Genomic DNA, 15,998 nt, shown 5'->3' with positions numbered 1-15,998 from the left:
AAATGGTCACTTGCTTGATGTGGATGCCATGGTAGAGTTTGTGGCTAATATTGAACTTGCATGATAAGCTTGGTCTATAACTTATTTGATGCATGGTTTTGGGCCTTTTTGATTGCATTAGATGTGATGATTTTAAGCTTGCATAAGTTAGATATATTAAGGGTTGAATAACGAGGTAATTTAGCAAGTTAAGTTGGTGAATGGTTTGAAAATGGTTATGTTTTGGTCATGAGTTTTTATGCCATTGGGAATGATTGTTTTGAAAAGTGTTATAGACTTGATTTGGCATGGATTGGCATGATTTTGTATTGGTAATATAGGCATATACATAGGTGAACTAAAGATGTGTTTGTTGGAAGCATGAATTATGTATTTAATGTAATTATTGCCAAAACAAGAGTGACGTCTCGACCACAGGCCCCCAATGTCTCAACATAGATCGACAGTGAGTGATGTTGCGACGTCAAGATTTTTGAAGTCGTGACATAACTCACTGACTAATGATGTTGCGACATGAAAACCCCAATGTCGTGACATCAACTCATTGATTTTGAAAACTATTCACTTAAGTCCTTAATTGACCTCGAGTTAGTAAAAAAGTTTTCCAAAGCTTGTATAAGACTCGAAAATGATTTAAGTTATATTGAAATATATAATGACTTGAGACTGTTCAATTGGTTGCCAGGTTTAAAAATAGAGATAACTAAATAGGTGGTCAAGTGTTTAGTATGTCAACAAGTAAAAACAACGCATCAAGCTCCTTTGAGATTGTTGGAGCCTATAATGATTCTTGAATGGAAGTGGGAGCGAGTCATTATGGATTTTGTATGAGTAATTCAATTATTTCCAAAAAAGAGAGGTTCAATTGGGGTGATAGTTAACAAATTTGATGAAATCCGCTCATTTTATTCCAGTGGGAGTTGATTATTCGCTGGAGAAATTGGTTGAAGTATATATCTTCGAAATTGTGAGTTTGCATGGAATGCCATTGTCCATCATTTCACATCGGGATCCAAGATTTACCTCCAGATTTTAGGTTAAATTGCATGAAGTTCTAGGCACTACATTGAATTTTAGTACAACATTTCACCCCAGATATGTTGCAATGTTGTGTGATTGAATTTGAAGGAAACTGGGGAAAATTCTTATCTTTGGTTGAATTTTCATACAATAATAGTTATTAATCAAGCATCAAAATGGCACCTTACGAAGCCTTGTATGGTCGTAAATGTTGAACTCCTCTATGTTGGACGAATTTGGTAAGAGAAACTAAAGATAAAGTTGGGGTTATTCGAGATTTCCCATAGGTTACCTCTTATAGATAAAAGTCTTATGCTGATTTGAAAATAAAACACATTGAGTTTGAAGTTAACGATAAAGTCTTCTTAAAAGTCTCACTTTGGAAGAAAGGCTTGCGATTCGACAAAAAAGTGAAACTCAGTTTGAGGTTTATTGGACATTATAAAGTTCTCAAAAGAGTTGGACTTGTAGCATACCGATTAGCTCTACCTCCAAAATAAGATAAAATCCACAATGTTTTTCATGTGTCGATGCTGAAAAGATATAGATTCGATCTCTCCCAATCTTAACTCCCGATGAAATTGAGCTACAGCCTAACTTGACCTATGGCAAGGAACCTATTAAAATCTTAGCGCGGGAAGTGAAAGAACTAAGAAACAAGCACGTGGCGTTGGTGAAAATATTGTGGCACCATCATGGTGCAGAAGAAGTTACGTGGGAACTAAAAGAGTCTATAAAATCTCAGGATCTCCATCTTTTCTCAAGTAAATTTCGAGGACAAAATTTCTCAAGAGGGAAGAATTGTAACGGCCCAATTTTTAGTAGTATTGAAAAATACAGTTTGGAAATTCTATTTTCTTAAATCAAGTCCGTAAATATTAAATAGAAATATTTATAGAATTAATATAGAAATATATTAAAGAGTGACCGAATTCCATATAATTAGTGGATGATGATGACACTACCTATGAAGTATAATTAATAGTTAAATTATGTTAATAAATCATGATTAAGTTAATTAATTTAGATTAATTAAAGATCAATGCATGTATGAAACGGAAACTTAGTGAAAAATACATCATCTTCAAGATAAGAAGAACTACTTCAAGAACAAGAACTACTTCAATGTAATTTTGGATTGTCAATTTCCTAGTTAAGTCATGCTATTGTGAAGAATTTAATGATTACCTTAACTGTAGAATCTCAAAACAATCCAATATACAACTCCTCCATCGTTATACAAATTTTGAAAATCTTCAAGCATTTCCAACTACCACCCATTCACAGAACACAACAAAAAATGCCCAAAGATTGATTGCAAATGGTTCATGAAATGGACTAAAATGTATGTCAGCACACTCTGTGGGAGCTCTGGGGTAATGGTCATCATTTCTTTGTACAAAGATCCCATGCCAGAGCTTTTCATCTTGAGCCTACCCCATATTCAAGTACGACTGGTAGTGGAACTCTTGTATGTTCGCTGAAGGAGCTTTTGGCATAACCAAAATTTCACATCTATTCATGGAGAAATCTGCTGATAGAAAGCATGAGATACACACATTCTAAAAATTAAAAGAAGTATGTGAACCGTTGCTTCTTCCTTGAACCTCCTCCATACAACTCGTACCATTGCTTCAGCTCGCTCATTACTGATCCTTCAGAAGCAAAGCTGGCGGCAACCTACATTGCGGCATATGAAATAAGCTTTTGTGCATAAAATGCCAAACTTTCCAATTCTGAAGATATACCAACAGTTTTTGTTAGACAACCAATTATTTTTCCGTTATCACTAAGTTCAGAAAATCGAGCTGTAAGGATAGGTGAAAATAAAGAGAGAACTACAGTATGAAGTAGTCGGCTAGATTGTATAGCATGGTCCATTGACAAATAGACTTAAGGCTCATAAAAGTTCTCTCTTCTCAATTTAGGTTACACATAGATTGTAATTTAGTAGCAGATTAATCTCCTTGGTTAAGTTCGGAGAAGTTTCCAAGGAAAACTTTTGATTAATGGCAGTGACAAGCAAATTTGCCAAAGGGGACACATTGCAGCATTTGAGGCAAAAAGAAACTAAGACTAGAATTTACCTGCTTCTTCGGTTGTCTCATATCTTCCATGTTTAAAGGCCCCAAAGTAATTATTACTCTTTCCTCATTCTCTTCTTTTTTCTCAGAAGAATCTTCCGAACTCTGGCCAGATTCTTCTCTCCTCCTCGTTTCCTAATGAAAGTTATTGAAAACAGAAATCGATAAGGTACATTTTCCACACCTACTAGTACAGGAAGATAAAGGCATCAGAATGGCAGTGCTTTAGAAAAGAAAAAAAGATTAGTAGTCACCATATCCTTCAACCTCTCCTGCTGAATCAACTCTCTAACAGGTCGATAAGCTGCTGTCACGCACAAGTTCTGTTCCAAGTAGTTAAAGCCACCAGTTGAATGTAGTTAAATACAAATTAACGGTGAAGAAGAGAATGAATTTAGCTAAATGGATAGATTTTAGCCCGAATACAACGTTGTTCTAAAGGGTTCTGACAGGTAATAGACTAAGGCCATTAGTTCTATGGTGTGGCCCTCTTCATCTATTTATAGCATGCTCTAAGACGTTAATGGTTTTCCAGAAAATTAAAATTACAAATAAAAAGAGGAACACGAAAATTTACTTTGCTTATTAACTTTGCCTTTTGCCTTACTCGTCCGCTTATCAATTAATATTATAGTTATTATAGTTATGATAAGCATATCATTCCCTCGTTTATTACATAATAGTTATGTTTTTTATTATTTAACTTAACAATTCAAATGATTAATTAAAATTAAAAAACTATCTAAATTAACTAACAATTCCACCAAAGAATAAAACACAAAATAATCAAATATCAATCGATTGACTAAATAATATCCAGATATGAATCCACTTATAATTCATCTAAAATTCTCAATTTAATTTATGCAATTTATTTTCTTAGTTCTCTTGATCCGTATAAATCTCTAACTTATATTATTTTGAGCATAAAAGCAACTTAACTCTAGTTTGATTAATTAAAATTTCTTTCTAATTAAAACTTCTATTATCGCATTATTTTTAAGATTGCGTACAACTCCATTTGACTATACAATATCTAATCACAAGAAAAAGTCTATTCAACCTCAAACTCATGCACATCAAATATGGATTAAAACCTTAAAAATATTAACTCAAGAACAATTTAAAATTCATGACAAAAAACAAAGAAACTAAGGTTTTATTACATAAAACTAGAAATCAAATAATAGAATCCATCCTATGGTTTATCTCTCTTAAATACTTAGAAAATTAATTTGTACTTGCAAAAATAAAAACTAAAACCCATGATAAATTTCTAAAAAATCAGCTTAGAATCTTGAATCTTTACGAAGAACTGCTTCGAAATCCACTTCAATAGTCCTTTTTTGGGTCAATTTCGTACTAAACTATGACGTTTGTTGTCTCCCCTTATTATTCCTTTATATATATACCTTCTTAAAGTGACAAAAACTTAAAAATCAAAAACTTCCCACTATCATGAATATTATGCACTTTCTTCTTGGATCATTTTTCCTTTATTATATTTTAATATCAATTAGTGTATAATTAAATGTGGTTTTATATCATTTTAAGGTTTAGAATTAAAGGTTAAAAGTTGAATTTAAGATTTAAATTTTAGAGTTTTAACAATCTAGTGGTTTAGGGTTTAAAATTTAGGGTTTGAGATTTTAGAATTTTATAAAATCAAATTAACTTTATTAAATCTCAATTCAATTTAATTTATAACGAAAATAATTAAATTCAAAATTAAAGGTAGAAAATAAAATGACCTCAAAAAAATATTAAGCTTTAAAAGTAAACACTGCATAATAATTCAAATTTACTTCGTGACCTATTAGAAGCAAAAGAATATGGAAGGAATCCTCACAGATCAGTTGTATAATGGAGTGGCCTTGCATAATAAATCAATAAAAGTTAAGTACAAGCTTTTATCAAAACTATACTTTTTCATCTTTGTAAACATACAATCATCTTGAAAGGGCACACCAATAAAAGGGCGGGCCTAGGACATTCGGTGTCAAACAACATCAAATAAAGTACTAATATGAACTCAGAGGAATGATTGAAGAATCAATGCTGCAATAAAGCTATGATCCTCATCCATATTAGAAATGCAGAAGATGGGGTCATCAGTACTAAATATGAACTCAGAGGTTGGTAATGATTTTTATAAATGTCACTTTTAAGTTACACAGTTCAAAATTTTCCCCCGCAGATGGGGTAAAAAGGTCAAACAATATATGATTTCACAAATAGTACACGATCTAAGCTGGCTGTTTCTGAACTGAGGGCTGCATAGGACAGGGGGATCTCATTCTGATAGATGCCCAGTCCCCCCTGGAGATTAAGCACAGTTCCCATAACATGTCTTGCGACAATGGTGGGGGGCAGTTGCAGAGTTGCAACGAATAATATAAATAATTATCTCTAGTGCTTAAAATACACTGTACAGCGCTCCCTACAGATGTGAGTTAAAGCTTAAGCCAATGCGAGCTCCCCCTCTCCCTGTTCTTGTTGCTCAGGCAACCTTCCTTCCCGATAAGGAAGAAGAATGCGCTTTATTTCTTCCGCACTAAGTGTTTCATACTCCAAAAGTGCACTTGCTAATGCATGCAATGCCTTCTCTTGCTGAAAATAATGTCAAATAAAGTGTTGAAGTATACAATTCGCAGTACAAAATAGATTTACCCAAAAGTTATTTGAGTTTTCCACTCACAGTTGGAACTAATACCTAAGGTATAAATTTTATCTGAAAATTCATCAATGGATGAACTTACAGAATCAAATATTCTTCATACATACTACAAAATCTTAGAAACTAGGGTCCTACCATTCAGATTTCATTTTATTCATTGTTATATAGTATGGTTGCTTATTACTTATCAGTAAAGAAAACTACAAAACAGAGGGGTTTAATGTAACATACCTTCTTTAACAGGGCTTTCACGCGATCATATGCTTCTCTTAGAAGCTTCACCACCTGGGTAACAACATAAAACAAATTAAGATTGAAAAGACACTAGTGCAAACCAGAACTCCAGCTTAGAGGAACATACTTCAGCATCAATGCGAGATTGCATTTCTGAACTTGGTCGCTCTTTAATATGAACTGGTCCAATTGTATCACTCATCCCACAATTTGATACCTGGAATAGACGTTAAAAGTTATTGGCAATGAAAAAATAAATAAAAGGAGCAGCACTTTTTAGAGTAATGAAGAATTGAAGAGCACATCTTGCCCATAGGTATGAAATTCACAGTTTTATTTCCTGATATACCATATATAAATAATGACAAACTGGTAACGCAAATATAGCAATGCAGAATTAAAGATTCAGAAAAAACTGAAACATTTTGAAATGTACCATATATTGAGCAAGCTCTGTAGCTGTGTGCAGATCACTACTTGCCCCAGTTGTGATATGGTCTTGGCCAAAGATGAGCTCTTCTGCAACTCTTCCTCCCATACAAACATCAAGACGAGCTAATAATTGCTTCTTACTAGTTGAAGTTTCATCACTTGAAGGCAGCTGTGTAACCATTCCTAGAGCAGATCCACGGGGCATGATTGTTGCCTTGTGGATTGGATGTGCACCCTCAGTGTTGAAAGCAACAATTGCATGGCCACTCTCATGATAAGCTGTGAGCTGAAGTTATGTTTGATAATGTCAGAACACAAGGACTATTATACATTTTGGATAATGATATAAGTTTATCTCGAAAATATAGGACCTAATGTTACACACCGTAAGCTAATAGATACTAGAATACTACCCGGTTGCAGCTAATTGGTAAACAATTGGCCATTTATCGACATGGGTTGCATCAAGAAACTTCAAAACATGAAGAGTAATCCTTAACTGTGGCCATTTATTTGGACATCCCAAATTGTAAAAGATTTTCTGGCAATCTTTGTTATCATAGTTGGCCCTTTTATATCTTTGTTTGCACTGATTACAGAAAATGATTCAACACATTCCAAGCAAACCCCAACTTCAATTCTATCTTAAAGTGACAAATAAAAAAACGCCAATACCTTCTTTGACTCTTCTGTTAAAAACATTGTTTTACGCTCAGTACCCATGAGTATCCTGTCTTTAGCATATTCCAACTGTGCAGCAGTCAACTTATCTGCACCTTCAACTGCAGCTTTAATTGCAGCAATATTCACCAAGTTTGCTAGATCTGATTGGCAGAACAGCAAGAAAAAGTTAAACACAATAAGAATGTTTGTTGCCGGGAAGTAGACTTGTTTCCCTTTATTCGTAAAAACTTACCTGCACCATTGAATCCAGGAGTACCACGGGCAATTGCTTTAACATCTATATCATCAGACATTGGTTTATCTTGTAGATAGAGGTCCAAAATCTCTTGACGACCTCTAACATCTGGATTTGGGACAACAATCTACAAATGGGATTTATAAGTCTTTATATAAAAGAGAATAGAAGAAGAAAATAGTAAATGCCCTGTCCTAGAAGAACAACCATAGTCAACTGCAGAACTGTTGATACTTATATAGGTCGCACATACGAGAGGGAAAAGGCATTAGTTTAAGTCTTTAAAGTAAAATTACTTACTTTTTATTTTACGTTACTTTTACTTTAAGTTCAGTTTATTTTAAGCTATTTTTAATTAAAGTTGTTTTATTTCCTTCTAGAAACATCTTTTTATGTAACTAGTCCCTATTTAAGGACCTATTGGAGAATAAAAACATAAGTAAAGTTGCTATCTATTTTTCAAGAGATCTAGGTCTCTATCTAAATGAGTCCTAAAGCTAATCATCAATCACCACAGGTCATTCTGGGAATAGTGATAAAGGGAAGGCAATCATGTCCAACGTTTCCATTAATCGCCCAGTGACTAGATCCTATTCCCACGTTCTCAATAATTTGGCATAAAGGCCTCTCAGAATGGGCAATGAAATCCAAACATATGCAGATTTTGTGGTGACAGCAAAATTATCGATTTGCAAAAGTCAAATAAACAAGCAATTTCAACAAATACAAGATTGGATAAAAGCCCTATTTCTGATTGCCACCAATCGCTGCGGGAGGTGCAACGCCACCACCACCGAGTGGGGCGACTTTGACAACTAGAGGATCTATTCCTCAGTATGCAAAAAGGGATTTCCCTACTTTCAATGGATCAAAGACCCCTTGATTTGGTTGCACCAATGCGAACAATTTTTCGAAAACTACCACACCCATGACGCAAACAAAGTAGGGTTGGCAGCCTTTCACATGTTGGGCAAGGTGCAACTTTGGTATTATCAAATGAAGTTGGAGGGGCGAATGAATGAAGTTACGTAATTATTGCTCCCTTCATTTTGGTCCTTCAGTAGGCAGCAACCCAAAGATTTTGTTAATTTGAAGCAGACAGGAACTGTAGAGGTCTATCAATGACAATTTCAGGAAAAACTGGCGAGAGCTATGTTTGACCAGATCAATATGTTGGATTATTTTTAGCTGAGTTAGACGATTCAATTCAACTTAATGTTCAGATGCAAAAGCCCTCAAATTTAGCCATGGCTATGAGTCTCGTCAGAAATTTTGAACAAAAAAAAAACAACTATTACGTGTCAGAAATAATCAACGAGGGGCATGACCGACTGCTCGAACAAATTCTGCGTCATTGATTTCAAACGTGTTAGTTCAGAAGGGTACCATGAATACTGTAGTTGCACATTCTTCAAGATCTACAACATCGACTCCATTCATAAAGCACTAAAGCAGAAAAAAGATGGCAAAACTTAGATCAAAAGGGTTATGCTATAATTGTGATGAGCCTTATTCGGCCACTCATCAGTGCAAAAAGTTATTTTGGTTAGAATTGGGTGATACAGTGGCGAAGAATATCAAAGAATTAGGAGAAGTTAAACTTGAAATCTCCTTACATGCTAAGACTATGCAGTTACAAGTCGTAACAAACGGACAACCCTTGTTGAGCCCTGATAGATTTGGATAGTACACACAACTTCATTAGTTGCACTTTGGGTAACACTCTTATCCAATGCTAGCTCTATTTCCAATGGTGAAAGGGTAAAAAGTATAGGGATTTGTTCTCGGTTACTTTTTTCGTTTGCTGCCCATAAATTTTTTGCAGACTTTTATGGTATTCCTTTGGCTGGGTTCGATATCAAGTTGGGTATTAAATGGCTTCAAGCATTGGGACCTATTATCTGGGACTTTGGTGCACTAACAATGAAATATGCAGTGAAAGGGAGATAAGTTATGCTTCAGGGAATACAAATGCACTCTAGGAAATGATTACAATTGATAGGAAACTATAGTGGTCAGATAGATGGATAAACAGAGGTAGTCAACCGTCCAGTGGAAATGTATCTTCAATGTTTTGTGGGAGATTTTCCAAAGAGATGGGTGGCATAGGTACCGTGGGCTGAATATTGTTATAATACTTCTTTCCAATCAGTACTACAAACTACTCCCTTTTGGGTTGCCTATGGTTAGGATCCACCTCGTTTATTGTCTTATGAGGTTGGTTCTTCCAATGTCGAGGTTGTTGACACTACATTGATGGATAGGGATGAGGCATTGCACGAAATTAGAGATAGACTGTTTCAGGCGTAACAACGCATGAAGACTTACTATGAAAAGGGTCATGGAAATGTGTTGTTTTCTGTTGGTGACTCGGTTTGGCTTCGGTTACAATCCCACCATCAGTGTTCTCTTGGGCCCTCGAATTTGCATAAGTTGTCTCCCTGTTTCTATTGTCCTCCAATTATTCGCAAGATTGATCTTGTGGCATATGAATTGCAATTACCTTCGGACATCAAAATTCATAATGTTTTCCATGTTTCTTTAATGAAGGCTTTTAAAGGTGATAACTCTCCTACGTTGGCTACAATTCCACCAATAGAAGAAGGTCGTGGTGTTTAAACTCCTGCTTCTGTCAAACTCTGTCTCAATCATGGTCACTAAGAGCTCTTAGTTCACTAGATTGGTTTGCCTAATTTTGATGCTACGTAAGATGATTTGGATTAGTTCCATGGGGCATATCATGACTTTGAGCTTAAGGACAAGCTCTTTCTACAGGAGGGGATTAATGTTGTGGACGCTTTTAAAGGTCACACATATAAGAGGAAAAGGACGTTAGTTTAAGTCTTTAAAGTAATTATTTACTCTATTATTTTACAATACTTCTACTTTAGGTTCAATTTTAAACTATTTTTAATTAAGGTTAAATTGTTTTATTTCCTTTTAGAAACATCTTTTAATGTAACTAGTCCCTAGAATTTTTATCTATTTTTCAAGAGATCTAAGTCTCTCTCTAAACGAGTCCTAAAGGTTTTAGTCTCCCTTCAATAAGCTGGTCATCAGTCACCAGAGGTCGTTCTAGGAATAGCAATAAAGAGAAGGGAATAGCTTCCATCGTTCCCGTTAATCGCCCAGATACTTGATCCTATTCTCATGTTCTCAACAAAGACTTCACTAGTATTAGAACAAAAGGTTGAAGGATTCACACAAGAACTATGAACTGATTATTTAAGTCAATAGTGACACCTTGAGAAATTAAAAATTGTTTTCTGTCACACTTTGAGGACTCAAGTAAACAACAATCTGGAGCACGATTTTTTATAAAGGGCAAAACCCTGCAGGGAAGGTTGGTTGGGGGATGAATCTGATTAAGGAACCAACTATAAATTTTCATATTTGGTTCCTCGAGAGTTTTTTCAACATGAAATCTGTAAACACAAAGATTTAAGAAAGAACTAATGATTGGAGCACTTACATGCCTATCAAATCTACCAGGTCTGGTCAAAGCTGGATCAAGAATGTCCGGCAGATTTGTTGCTGCCATTAGAATTATTCCCTATGAGATAGACAGAGGTTGGACAAATTAAAACATGCAAAGCAATTATTATATTGCAAACTTATTTAAATATACCTCATTCTGTTCAAAACCATCCATTTCAACAAGAAGCTGATGTAGTGTTTTTTTTGTATGGCCTTCCCATTGTTTTCGTGTGGATCCAACAGCATCTATTTCATCAATAAAAATGATGCATGGGGCCTATAAAATATGAAATATTGTTAATGGCATGGTTAGACAGTACGAGACATCAATTAAGCAATAAAAGAAATCCACAGAGCTCAGTAGTTTGAATACCAACCTTTTTCTTAGCAGCTTGAAAAAGGGATCTCACACGCCGAGCACCAACACCAACAAACCTGCCACAGAGAGAGAGAATTTCAGACTCAGAACATAATCTTAGAACTCACATTAAAGCAAATGAATGTCTATACCAAGTGTTGCCAAGCAAAGATGAAATCAGATGATGGCTTACATTTCCTCAAATTCCGATCCTGCTCTATAGAAAAAAGGTACCCCAGCTTCCCCCGCAATAGCCTTCAAGGTTGAACAAATCAAACCTATCTTAATATGGATATATGCACATGCAACATGCTTCAAAGGAAGCCACTAACAGCTAGAGAACTTGTATGATGGTTAAGATGTAATTTGCAAAAACTCCTAGACATATGTAAGCAGTCATAATGAGAATTAGAAGGAACAACTAACCTTGGCTAGCAAGGTTTTTCCAGTTCCAGGTGCTCCAGTCAAAAGGATTCCCTGCAATTTGGTTGAGCATAAGATAATAAAACTAGAAGAATATCACAAAAAAACCCTTGTACTCCAAAATGAACCATGGCATGCCAATTTCAACAATCATTATTCACATAAAATGCAGAATTACTCACTGTAGACTTAACAATGGACAAAAACATCGAAACTTGTTTTCTCCCTCCTCTGTAAGGAAGTATGTTGAACTGAACCTAGAATCATTAGTAAATCCCCTTCCCCACCCTACCACTGAGCTAATGCTTAGATAACAGGACTTCAGGTCGGTTTTTGGTATATTTGGTTCTCCTCACATAGAAACCATTGATATTTTTTTATTCTATTTCTATTTTCTAGCATACCCTTGAGAAATATACAACTTAGAGATCCAAAATATTCCATCATAAGGAGTATTCAGTAAAACAGACAAAAACAAAACCAATTTCATACACCATGCACAAACCTTTGGTAACTTCCCCCCTAGGCGGGTGAACTTTGATGGGTTTTTGAGATACTCCACTACTTCTTCAAGCTCTTGTTTTGCATCATCACAGCCTTTGACATCTTTAAATGTCTTAACATTCTGCACATGAAGTAATTAATGAGGGGAAAAAAACAGGGTTCAGGAATATCTATTTTGTTTCCAATAAATAGCCCTGGCCCATCATACCAAAACCAAAGTTGCATTTTCACTTGCATGTCTGCAAAACAGGTTCTTGATCAGCATTTTTCTGACGAACCATGAAATTTTACCAAATTATAATAGTTTCCCTTTAGTTATGAATAATTTTCCAGTAAAATTTTGTCATTGCCCAAAGTTTTCATCTTACCGAAGCTGTTGTCAAATAGAAATGCAGTTGTCAAATGAAACAAGAAGCCATAGTCATCATTAGACAGCAAGAAGAGGATTCGAGTACTTGCCTTCTCTGGCATCACTTCTCTGTTCAAATCTTTGGGGGCATAAGAGGAACTTGATCCAACACCTGAAGTTCCTATTCCACCCAAGCTTCCTACATACTTCTGAAGTGCAGCAGCACCCATTATCCTGCACGTAGTTTTCATGGTTTAAAATATTATAACAATGGGTTTATAGCAAAGATTGCTTGAATTTGACAATGAAAAAGTGTATGCTTGCAATTTGTGGAATCCATACCAAACCAATCCAACAGCGACAGTGAACAAGATAGTTGAAATAAGCTCTTGCGTAAATCGTGATTTATTTGAAACTTTAGGATCAACCTAATGAAGAAAACAACATCACTATCAAAATAGTTGACAAAGCATTCCAATATGAAGAGAAGAATAACCAAGATGTCTATGGTCATGATAGTCCATGTATCAGAGCACAAGTATAGACTACAAAAGAAGAATGTTCTATGTATAAGCCATATTGGCACCCACACAGAACAATGAAATATAAAGGCTTACCATCACCACATGCAATGGCTGCTTTTCCGAAATTCCAGGGTTTAAAAAGGACTCATCAATGTTTCCTGATGCTCGCTGCTTCAATTCTTGCAACTAAATTTAAAATTTAACGGATCAGATATCCTTAAGTCTTTTTGGTGATATTAAAGCATAGATTCATATTGAATTATTCTCAAGCCTACTTATCCACCAATTCAGAGGTCCAGCATACCTCGCATGTGGAAAGAGATAACATCGGTTCAACCAAGTATTACAATTTTTAATGTAATGAAAAATAATTGAATGAAATCCATATAGAAAACCAAAGCGGTGAGGCAGGGCCTTGTTACCAAAGTAGGAAGATTAGAAGGCTTTCCAGACTGTTCATCCGGAAGGTAATCAGCAATGGCATTAGTGACTACCAGAGCTCGAAGATATTCAGCAACTCCTCTACTGTCTACCGCATGATCCCTTTCTTCAAATCGCTTAATCACAGACTCAGGACTGTTTAGAAACATTAAAAATCAAACACCAAAGAGGTAGAAAAGAAAATTGCGTTGAAAGAAAAAGTGAAAGAAAACCTGTGCTTATTAAGCTCAGCCAACAAAGCGCTTTGTTTAGCGGCGTCTTTGGGATTGGCGTCGGCTTCTGCAATGAGGCGATCAAGCCGTTTTTCCTGACGCCAAAAGGGCCACCAATTGAACCAACCCGAAGCCACCGCTTTGTCCATTCCCTTTTTAATCATTGCCCAAACTCCCATTAAAAACACCACGGCAGGGATTTTGCTTTTGAGCCCTTCTTTTTCCACCAAGTTATCATTCAGCCTATCAGTCTCCACCACATTCTCAGTTTCCCCATCGATGTTATTGACTTGAGCTCCCTCGCTAACATTCACGAACTCATCGATGGCGGTGGGGTTTTCAGAATCCGAAATTAAAGCTTCGGGTTTGGAATCTTCAACATGGGTATCGAATTTGGAGTCGGAGTTAACGTTTTCGGGAAGCAATGTGCAAGCTATTGAAAAAGGACGTGCATAAAATCGGGAATTCAGAAAAGTAGAAGGGAAAGAGTGTTTGGGAACAGAAGAAAGATTGGAATGAGGGGAAGAAGAACGGCGAAAGCGTGGTTTAGGAAGAGAAGGCCAAGGATTGCAGATAAGGGAGGCTTGGAGAGAAAGGGTCATTGCTTAGGGTTTAACGGAAGAAGAGAAGTTGTTTGAGTTTGAAGTTGGGGAAGGGAAGGGAAGGGAACGGAAGGGAAGAAAAAAGAGAGATGGAAGGAGGGAGTTAAGAGCCACGAGATTAGCAGATGAGATTACAGGAGCCAACCAACGAACAAGTGAAAAACCTTATCTCCATTCGAATTGGCGCCGGCTTGTCACTTCACCTGCTTCTGCCCATAAATTTTTTTTTTCAATTTTCCCCCTTTTACACGACCAAGTGGATATTTTCGCTTTTTTTATAAAAATAACCCCAAAATTTTCATTAACTAAAATAATGACTTTTTTATTATTTACGTTGTAATAAAAAAAGTGGGTATTTTATAATTTAATAAAAAAATTAGATTATTTTTATAAAAAGTGGGATATTTTCTTACAAGGTGAAAAATATTTATTTTTCAAGATAAATAGAATTGTATATCTACATTAAAAATATATTAAAAATTGGATATGATATATTATTTGAGAAACATTTTAAACACACAATTAGCGCCTGGCAATTAAATAAAATTCTTTCTTTTTTTCCTTCAAGCCCCCTCCCCTTTCCATTTTCTATAAATTCATTTAAACCACTTCCATACTCTATCTAGCATGATTTATTTTATGGTTAATTAAATCCCCTTTTTAGCCTTAGCTCGATTGCCACTTCGATAAAATAATCGTGAGATATGAACGCACACTACATACTTTACGACTAGGTCTTCGCTATCTCTCCAGTATATGAGATAGTATAAATTTGTCCCTTAAAGTTGATTCGATTTCAATTCAAAAAGCGCACGTTGAGTTGGAATTGTTTAACGTACAGTTGGAAAGTTAAATCGACCGTGCTGTATTCAAAATCCCACAGGTTGAGGTCGTTAATTCAAGTTGGGCTTTTTCAGATCATAAGGCTATCAAAGTCTTAAATTACGGGTACGTGTCGCGTGGTTAGAAATTCAACAAGGGTCGATTTGCAGGTTATACCGGAATCGACTACAAGAGGAAGAGTTGTCTGTTTGGGGCATCCTCGATTGCTATAACCGACTTATCGGTTGGAAGGAAAGAATCAGTTCAAGTTCAGAGTATATTGAGGCTAAGAGTAAGCTTTAAAAATATTTTATTTACCAATTTATTTTATTTCGCTTAATTTATTTTACAATCACATTTTTTTTGCTTTATTTTATATGCATATATTTTTCTTTTCTTTTAATATTATTATCTTTATCAACTAAAACCCTTTTTTTTTCAGCATTGCAACACACAGGTCGTGAGCACGACTGTTACCACGACAATAATCCTGATCATGAGAAAAGGTGAAATTGGATAACCAGTCCTTGAGGATTCGACCCTACTGCCCTATATTTCAATTTACTATTATTTTTTCATAGAAATTTGTATTTGGTGGTTTCAATGCCCATCAAGGTGAAATTGGATAACCAGTCCCTAAGGATTCGACCTTACTACCCTATATTTCAATTTACTATTATTTTGTCATAGAAATTTGTATTTGGTGGTTTCAATGCCCATCAAGGAGCCTAGTGGGAACCTCTAGAGGGTGAACAAGTTAAAGTAAATTTTGATGCATAAGAAACAATTGAGGGTTTGTCATGGGTTCATGTGTTTACCCAAAAGAAAATATCTAAGATCCAACAGTGGCAGAAGCACACACATGTTTACAAGCGATTATTTTTGCAGATGAAATAGGTTTCAACGATGTATGCTTAGAA

The 15,998-nt window shown here is 35.5% G+C and overlaps 1 protein-coding gene and 1 long non-coding RNA gene across 2 annotated transcripts; both read right to left on the bottom strand.

Moving 5' to 3' along the window:
• Positions 1-2,630: 2,630 nt before the first annotated feature.
• Positions 2,631-3,589, bottom strand: LOC128291718 (uncharacterized). Its single transcript, XR_008281537.1, has 3 exons — positions 3,359-3,589; positions 3,108-3,239; positions 2,631-2,700 (listed from the first exon to the last, which is right to left on the bottom strand). It is a non-coding gene; the product is annotated as an uncharacterized LOC128291718 (long non-coding RNA).
• Positions 3,590-5,222: 1,633 nt separating this feature from the next.
• LOC108460432 (ATP-dependent zinc metalloprotease FTSH 11, chloroplastic/mitochondrial-like) lies at positions 5,223-14,542 on the bottom strand. Its single transcript, XM_017759925.2, has 17 exons — positions 13,655-14,542; positions 13,424-13,577; positions 13,095-13,187; positions 12,820-12,905; positions 12,588-12,711; positions 12,130-12,249; positions 11,628-11,678; positions 11,395-11,456; positions 11,221-11,278; positions 10,995-11,120; positions 10,839-10,919; positions 7,364-7,493; positions 7,123-7,271; positions 6,452-6,733; positions 6,143-6,232; positions 6,013-6,066; positions 5,223-5,714 (listed from the first exon to the last, which is right to left on the bottom strand). The coding sequence occupies exons 1-17, from the start codon at positions 14,254-14,256 to the stop codon at positions 5,565-5,567; spliced, it is 2,412 nt and encodes an 803-aa protein (XP_017615414.1). The 5' UTR covers positions 14,257-14,542; the 3' UTR covers positions 5,223-5,564.
• Positions 14,543-15,998: the final 1,456 nt, after the last annotated feature.

Source organism: Gossypium arboreum, chromosome 4 (assembly GCF_025698485.1).
Source record: "Gossypium arboreum isolate Shixiya-1 chromosome 4, ASM2569848v2, whole genome shotgun sequence".
Taxonomy (NCBI): domain Eukaryota; kingdom Viridiplantae; phylum Streptophyta; class Magnoliopsida; order Malvales; family Malvaceae; genus Gossypium; species Gossypium arboreum.
Note: the sequence above shows the minus strand (reverse complement) of the source record. Positions and strands in the feature narration are given on the sequence as shown.

Coding starts and splice junctions, on each gene's coding strand:
- LOC108460432 (XM_017759925.2), bottom strand. CDS start 14,256: ATGACCCTTTCTCTCCAAGCCTCCCTTATCTGCAATCCTTGGCCTTCT. Junction 12,712..12,819: donor GTCGCTGTTGGATTGGTTTG/GTATGGATTCCA, acceptor AACTACGTGCAG/GATAATGGGTGCTGCTGCAC. Junction 5,715..6,012: donor TGAAAGCCCTGTTAAAGAAG/GTATGTTACATT, acceptor CATTATTTTCAG/CAAGAGAAGGCATTGCATGC.